Source organism: Glycine max, chromosome 20, assembly GCF_000004515.6.
Source record: "Glycine max cultivar Williams 82 chromosome 20, Glycine_max_v4.0, whole genome shotgun sequence".
Lineage (NCBI taxonomy): Eukaryota > Viridiplantae > Streptophyta > Magnoliopsida > Fabales > Fabaceae > Glycine > Glycine max.
In genome coordinates, this window is record NC_038256.2 from 44,175,955 (window position 1) to 44,185,011 (window position 9,057).

At 31.5% G+C, this 9,057-nt stretch overlaps 1 protein-coding gene across 2 annotated transcripts; it reads right to left on the minus strand.

The window, feature by feature from the left end:
• Window positions 1-1,325: 1,325 nt before the first annotated feature.
• Window positions 1,326-5,528, minus strand: LOC100797456 (uncharacterized). 2 transcript variants are annotated; one of them, XM_026127274.2, is made up of 8 exons: window positions 5,455-5,524; window positions 4,213-4,327; window positions 3,070-3,619; window positions 2,689-2,777; window positions 2,472-2,565; window positions 2,314-2,385; window positions 2,080-2,190; window positions 1,326-1,869 (listed from the first exon to the last, which is right to left on the minus strand). In XM_026127274.2, the coding sequence occupies exons 2-8, from the start codon at window positions 4,263-4,265 to the stop codon at window positions 1,615-1,617; spliced, it is 1,224 nt and encodes a 407-aa protein (XP_025983059.1). In that variant the 5' UTR covers window positions 4,266-4,327; window positions 5,455-5,524; the 3' UTR covers window positions 1,326-1,614.
• Between the last annotated feature and the right edge of the window lie 3,529 nt (window positions 5,529-9,057).

Below are 9,057 nucleotides of genomic sequence, written 5' to 3' on the forward strand. Positions count from 1 at the left end.
AATAATATAATAGAAAAAAGTAACTTGAAAATCATGAAGGTGAAAGTTAAAATTGTGTGGCTTGTTATTAAGAGACATTTCTTTTTTAACAACAGACATTTATCTCATTTAATTAACTCCGACTAAATTTTATATCAATGATTACATGCACCAAATGGCGGATTGATCCTATTCCTTTCAGAATCATTAGTCTGTGCTACCAAACTATGGAGTTGTAATCCATTTCGATCATAGAGTCACTAGATATTCCTAGTACTAAATATGCAACACTGCAAGTAGAACCTTCCTTTTAGTTCGTTCACGAGTTCAACTTTAAGCCTTCCAATTTCTTGTTGTTCCACTCTTATTATTAAAGCTGATAAAATAGATATCCGGCCTGATGCAATCCACAATCTATGACAGGTAAGTAAAAAATAGAATAAATTACAGTCACACTTCCAATTTTATTGCAGACAATATAGCCTTTTTTTTTTCTTCCTCTTATTTCTACACTAACCCAATGTTACACTAACTCCTTTAATTGTTCAAAGAACACTACATGTGTATCTTATAAGAGAGAAGGTTGTTGTAAACGTTAAACAAAGATATTTATTGTGTTTAATTCAAACTCAAAACTTACAAGTTTAAACTCTACATTTGATTGGACAGATTTCGACCAGATTGAGCCATTCTCTCACTTCTACTTATTACCATTTACCAGCAGCTCACGACAATTGTACCCATATCTAACATAAATATGGTTTAAACCCCCCAAGAAATTAAAGGCTATTTCCTTGATCAGAAAATCCTTCAATGAAACAAGTTTTAGCATACGCTTCGACAAACTAAACTACATTGATAAAAAGGAAGCAGCATCCCTCAGACCAGCAGTATTGCTTTTAAAAATGGGGCATGTTCTGTTCAAAAGGGTCTCTCTTTTGCCGTGTAAAAACAGAACCATCTAAGCAATGGACATTTTTTTTTCTTCTGTTTAATACCGTAACTACTAGACATTAATGTCCCACCTAAAGGCAGCAAGCATTAGGGTCCTTGAGCCTAGCTATACATTATTCCTTTGGTATTATGGCCACAGTATGCAAATGTCAGTTTTGCCATTGAAAGGAAATGACCATCTAAAGGGATAATCATCATTTTGATCTTAATTTTAAACAAGGTTCCCTCATGTTGCAGGTAATGTCCATTTACTCCCATAAAGTTGAATGTTACAATGATAGCTATGGCACTATCTTATCTTTTCATACACAACTACTAGTACTAAAACCCCACACGGTTTTGTTAATAAGAGAAAAAGTAGCAAAGCAAATTGCAAAAATGAAACATAATTATTGTTAATCGAACAGCATTATTTAATGGCGACTTAAAACAATCTGATCCTGGACTTCAGACAGACAAACAAATGCTCAAATTGCTCTTATGAGCAACATGATTGAATTTTACAAATAATTTGAAATAAATTACAAATAAACACTTTCACTAATTACACAATGCACACAGCAGCAAGTGCTCATAAGTTAAAAGGAAAAACAAAGTGAAGATGCTTGTTGCAAGAAACAAGACCACAGTCCCTGGATACATATAAATTAGAAAAATGAGAATCTAATCTCACTGAAAACTTCACTGGCTGCCAATCTCCAAGTTTGCTTGTCCAGTTACCTCGGTTGCATTAATTCCTTCAATATGCTTGGTCTTGTTTTTGGGGTCAGATAAGCCATTTACATCACTCTTATCACCATAGTTGTTGGTCTTCGGTGTGTGATGCTTTCTCCTGATTCCAGCTCCTTTCTCCTTGTCACCTTCAGATAAATTAACTGCACCATTGTTGCTCTTTCGCCGACCCAGCTTTGGAGATTTTGCTCGCGTGGCTGGAAGCTGGCCCAGACATGATACTCAACTTTCGTCAAGCACAGAAGTTGAAAAATATGTCTACATAACTAGATCTTTCACAATTTCAATGAGCAGTTTTTCAGCTACTATTGAAATTTGGTTTGAGAGCTTAATATAAACTTTACATTGTTTTTTAATGATAATAAAACTGAACCCTATACGTGGTATTATTAAAAGTAAAAGAACAGTACAAACCTTCTTCAATTCAACCTTAGGAGGAGGCCCTTCATGGTAAAAGCTTGGCATAGGGCTTGCTTTAAAAGTTAGACTCTTCCTTAGCTGCTTGATAGCTTCCTCCATCTCTTCCTTAAATGTTTAGAAATTGATGAAGGAATCAGAGAGAAAAAACTAACTTATGAGCTTATAAAAAGAAGTAACAGAATTGCAATATATTTCCTAGTGTTGAAGATACTTGAGAAAGTGTTGCACCTTGGTCCTAGCTTCACTTTGATTCTTCTCAGCTTCCATTGCTTGCTGCTTTTCCTCTAATTTTGAATAAAACTATGGAAGGGACCATGCACCAATCAATTTGAGGTAGGATTAGGAAAAGCTATCCAAACAAAGCTAACTAATATACAAGTTGTTACCTCCTTCCGTTTTTCTGCACGTTGAGTAGACCGAAACACGGGAGCAGAAGCAACAGTTGTCCTGGACTTGATTGATCTCACAGAAGCTGCAGTTCTTTACACGGTCAAGGAGTAATAGCAATTCCAAATTCTAAATGGAAGTATAACCAGTGCCAAAATAAGAAAAACTTGACATGAGAATTTGACACTCTTCACTGCAACATTTTTAAGAGGATACATTGAAGCAACTGAACAAGAATCATCATCATCAGGATGCTTCTTGTTATCAGGTTGCAATGGCATTCTTGAAACTACAGGAGATTTCAACTGCAAGGAGAAAGCAGACAAAACAAAAGCTTCAAGACTAATTGTGAATAAATAGTAATGAGACAAAATTAACCATAAACAGTTTAGCAATGAATTAGACAATTCATATTTAGTTTCATTAAATTGCAATGTTATCCCAGTCCTTATAAGATGGTTATGTAACTAATCTGAAGAACCTCTTAATGAGATAGGCATCAAAAGTTTAAGCTGTCTGGTTCGGAACTATAGATGAATATGCAATAGATAATATCTAAAACTTAAAGGAGGAAGCAGATTCAACATCAGCATATACCTGATTCTGTTTAAACAGATTGGGAGATAGCACATTTTTTTTGTTCAAAGATTTTCTCTCGTTACTGCCCTTGTTGTCTTCTTCAAAAGCAGGACGAGTTGCGATCGAAGCACGCTTCTCAGTTGCTAGGGAAAACGGTTGTGGAACTGTGGGCCTGATTTGGGCACTGCCTGTAACAGGAGGTCTTGATCCATTCTTCCCGGTATCTCGTGGCTTATGTTTACACCTTGTTTTGTGAGATTTAAAACTTTTCTCACTGAGGACACCCTCAGAATCTGAGGTTAACTTATCCTCACATTTTTTAACATTAGAGACATCAGAGACCTTAACAGAAATTTCTGTTGTACATTCCTTCACCTCATATTCCTTTGCACTCTCCTCTGAACTATGATGTTCAGTAGTCTCATTGATTTGTTCATAAGACTCTGTAATATTGTGATGATCACTTCCAGCTTCATGACCTGAATCATGGGAAATGCCATCTGAATAGACTACAACATGATCTGGCTCCTTGATGATACAAATATCTGTATCTTCTACTCCCATTGCACTGCAACAAACAAATGTCAACCAAATTAATTGAATTGATTGAAATGCCACAATCATCAGCATAGTGTGTTTTACAGTTCTGTATTGACATACATAACAGAAAAATAAGTACATATATGATTGGGAAGGGGTGAAGTTGGAATGTACGTATTTTTGGGTAGAAAGATAAGAAATTATAACCCCCTAAAAAAAAACACTCTGCATTAACCTGTTCCAAAGAATCTCTCTCTAAAACAAACCAATTGTCTTGTACACTTGCAGCTTTAAGGTTGAAATAGATGTTATAGAATGCTTCCTAAAGGATATAGTTTAATTAATAATTACTAATTGCTATCATAATTTTTACTTAAATGGTTCAACAAAATAGTACTGTAATTAAGATACTTAAATACTATATATTATATAAACTTCCTTCATTTGCCAAAACACAAAAGTCTAAAATAAGAACTTATTTAAAACAACAGTTTTAACAGTTGTGAGAAAAAAATATAGAATAAAAACTTTTTGTAAAGAAAATGATATTCTAATAGTTCTAGCATGAAATCTATAATTACACATTTCTCTGTATTTGTACCAATAGTTTTGAGAATTAACTAGGTGCTATCTTTGAAACTTGAAACTATTGTTCTCTCCTTGATCACATTCATTATAACTATGCCAGCTTCACTGATTGGGCGATCTTCTCCTCACTATATAACCACAGTTGATTCTACAGTCACATATACACACTGTTACAATTGACATGCCTAAATCTACTTATAAAATTTAATAAACCCAAGGCAAGATGAGAATAATCTCAAAATATCATAATTGTTGTGTTCAACCAAAAAGGTGAAACCAAGGGGCAAAAGATTATTTAAAACTAAAGTAATGAGCATGACAGGTTTTGCATGGAAGCATATGTGCACTATTTAACATAAATCAAATGGAAAAGAATCAATTGTGTACCTAGTTCCAGGCTTAAAAGCACTCAGGAATAACTAAAACATGCAAAAGGAAAGCAATCAAATTGGTAGGTGGGTGTCTCCAATCAATGATTAAGACTCTAATAATTCAAAATCAACAACTCAACCACATCCAAAACAAGACATCATATTTCGGAGAAAAAAATGGTGTTAAGCAAGGAAAATAAGAAGAGCCCAGCATAAAAATTTTAAATTTTAACCATGCAGATCATCCCAAGGAAAACATAATACATAGTTTAAAGAAATAAAGACACATTGAATTTTCGCAAGCTCCAAAATCAATGAAGAAAACATCCTACATGTTGGTTTCTCACCGACAAATTCAATAAAAGAAAAAACCATAAATCACAAACGTAAAGGTCTATACACTAGATTTTTAGTTAAAACGAAAATCCTGAAGTTCAAATGCAAATGTTTACACTATTTTTCCAAAGCTGGATCAAAACATGCAAAAGCTATAGGTGCAAAAAATGTTTTCCAGGAACTAAAAACCAAAAAACTCAAACTTCGAACAATATTATCTACACTTTTGCAATAGAAAAAAAAAAGGAAAAACAGAATTCAAAATTCAACATGTATACAGATTTTCCTTCCTCTTCCTCAACCCCATTGGACATATTCTCAGCAAGTAACCAAAACCTTCACTTTAATTTTTTTTTACCATCAACCAAACAGAACCCCATTACAAAAACACCAACCCAAAGGGTCAATGACCCAGAAAATAATAATAGCAATAATTGAACAGCCCATTAAATTAAGCAATATTTAAAAAAAAAAAAAAAACAGAAACAAGGATTAAAAGGGATCTCAGAAAGAAAGAATGTGCATTTTGATGTATAGAGATGGAAAGGAAGAGTGGAGAATGACTCACATTTTGAGTTGGATCTGGAAAGAAAATAATGCAACTGTGTTGGTGAGTTGAGTTTCTGCTTCGAGTTTTGTCCTGTACTATGTTGTGTTGTCGCGCCTTTTATATGAGCCTCGTCGGTCGAACGCCGTTAAGAAACGGCGTTAACTTTCCATCTTTCTAATTTTTTGAATTTGGATTCATCCACTTTGGCTGTACTGAAAAATTATATAAATAATTCTTCTCTTAAGCCACTGGATAAAACTATAAGACGAATCCTTTAAATGAAATTGAATTATTCTACCAAATACTTTTTGTCTTTACCTCTCTTTTTTCTTTATAATTGATGATAGTGCAAAGTTTAATCAAATAGACAAATACCCTCCCGTTTTTGTCTTTACAATTGGATACTTGTGTTCAGATAAATGATTGCATATTTCGGGGTCTTTTCTTTTCTCTTTCTTCACCACAAAACTTGATAGTTTATATACTTTTGCAATGTGACTTTGTGAAGCCATTAGTCATGTAAATAAGTGAATGTTTCATTAAACTGTACAAATTTAAATTTGAATTAGAATGAACTTTATTTTATTACAAAAAAAAGAATAAACTTTATTTTGTAAATTGATTTTGTAAAAATATTTTTTTCCTTTTCCATTTCAAATTGAATTACAAAATAAAATTAAAGAAAAATGCAATATACAATTCAACTCAAGGGAAAACCAAATAAAAAATAATAAAAATTTTATTTTGAGTGAAAGTTAAGAGTCATCAAATTAAAAACCAACCACATAACCTTAGAATTTAGAATGATTTTTTTTAAAAATTTGTTAACTCGTTCACATTTGTACCAATAATAGAGTTAGAATGGAAGTCCAATTGTCGAATTCATATGGACTTTGGTCGTACTTAAGTGATGCAAAACACAATTATTAATCAACTAGAAGAGAAAAAAAAGATAGGAAATTGTAATTGTGAAAATTAGAGTAGAGGGAAAAGAAAAAGATAATGAAAAAAATAAACAATAATTTAAATGCAAAAAGATGAAGTGTGATAATGTTGGGATCTATCATACCAAAACTATTATCCAGTGTTAATCATTTTCTCTATCTAATGAAATCTTTCTTTTCACTCACATCTACTAAGTTATTTTTTGTTTCTCACACGAAGAGCCTAATTTATTTATCATTTCTCCAACTTTATTTACAGAGATAAAAATAACAAAGAGATGCAAAAATTGGACAAAACAAATATCATTTTATTTCCAGCAATGAAATTTATTTAGATATCATTTTCAATTCTTTAAGAAATAATTATTTTTTAAATATATTACCCTCTAAACATTTCAAGGATGATCAGATCATGATAAACATGAAGCATAAGAATAATAGAAACAAGATTACATTAAATAGATAATAAAACAAAATTACATTACAAGAATTTAGTCACTTCCAACAAAGATGTTTAGTAAATTAATAATTTTTATAATAATTATTTGCTGTATACTTATGAGTATTAAAATTAAACTAAAAACATATTGTTACTTTGTTTTTCTTTTGTCTTTATCCGAATAACTCCACCAATTTAATCATGAGGCCTAAGTGATAATTAAATAGAACTATTATTATAGTGGCCATTCTAGGATATGTAAAATTATTCTTTTAGAATATATACTCATTTAATACTCAATAAAACTTTGTGTATGAATTTAAGTGAGTTAGATCCTGTGTCACCCTTGGAGATCTTATTATGCATTTCTATATAAAAGTATGAGTTATGCATGATTGTTTATACGGAATTTAACCAAGTTAGAAAAAAAATTATACATGAGAATAACGATTTTATTTATGAGGGGACCAACAAGTTATTCAAACCTGTATTGATTATTGAAGAATTTTTTATACACACCTGTGAAACGTGTGTTTGAAATTTTCCATTTTATTGTTGTTTGATTTATACTCTATATTCCTAATCTTGATTTTACCCGTAAGTTTAAACTCTCATTTAGTTGCATACTCTCATTTAATTGTATTTTGATAACGGTGAAATTTGAGTTAATTTGATAGTTAATTGACTATGATTAAAGTATTTTTATTTTACTCTTGTTTTTAATAAAATAATGAAGAAATTAATATCATTGTAATATTTGACCATCAGGAATCAAACGAAGAAAATTTCAAATGTTTTGAAGGAAAATTGATGAAAAAACTTAAAGGTAAAACCTTGAAGAAAAAGTTGAATATTAGGACAACTCGTTTAGCGCGGAAGACACCAATCCCTATACACCTACACACGCAAACACATAGACTAATAACTCTCTAATCCATCCTAATCTATCTATGTTCATTATCCTCTTTTCTTTCTCTATCCATCTCTCTCCTTCTATCCATTTGTAATATATCTATAATTAGATTGAATATACTAATAAGAGAAAAAAGTGATTCTTGAATACCATCAGCAAGTACAAGTCAGAAAAGGTTGGGATTATCAAAATTGTTAGCATAATTAATTTTTAAAAACAATTTACCAACATACTCCATTATTGAAAGATAGTGTATCAAAATGTTTATAAATTAAAATTCAAATATAAATAGATAAATAGGAATAGTTATAATCTCGTTCATGATATAAAATATTAATTATAAATTTGTCTTTTTCGTTGTATATTGACACATGCTTTCGCAGTAATATCATTCAATAAACAGAAGTGTCTCCCTCAATCTAGCTAAGTACGCTTACCTCTCTTAATGTACCAATTAAAGGTGCAAACCTTTCTTATGTGTGACAGTTTTAGCACAATTAGCATATCTTAAGACTAATTCACGGTAACCAGTGAAGATCACTAAATTATGATGTCCATGTCTTTGCAGAAAAGCAATTTGAGAAAAGACATTCCATCTAAAGCATTGCTTAGACCCTATCCATGACTGTTCCTGCTTAACCCCTCGATAAATGCCCAACACCATCCCGCAATTTATTAAATCATAAATAATTCATTCAAAACCCAGTACACATCCATATTAACAGTTAAAATAAATTAGTGTGGGTTTGAAGTTTTGAACTTGAAGATGTTATTACTCTTTGTTTTTGAGTTCACGAGTTCTTGAATTTTTGTCTCTAGTCATAAATCATTTACAATTTATTTAGTAGTAATATCTAGTTCATATAACAGACACAAAATTTGAATTTCACCAACATGGTTTTTTCAAACTAAAGCTTGAACTTTCAATCAAAAGCATATGCATCAAAAGCAGTAAAGCTTTAGGAAGTGCATGTGTTTATTGTAAAGTATAGAGAGGTTTGGACAAGACTGTACGTCCTGTCCCAGCAACTGTGCGGTTAGGATTGCTTTTTCATTGAGGATTTGGCAAAGCTCGCTCAGGAAGTGCGTGTATAATTTCTTTAAATATTAATAACACAATTTCTAAACAACATTATCAAATAGAAAATGATAGACACTGAAAAAGCAACCAATTTTAGTTTAAATAAATAGCTAGTGTTTCATTTTATATAAAAAAACTGCATTCATATTTTCGTCCAGCAACCACTTCAACATAAAATTGAAATATAATGAACAAATATACATTTCACCATACGTATCTAAGGTAATTTGTGAGTCAAAATTGC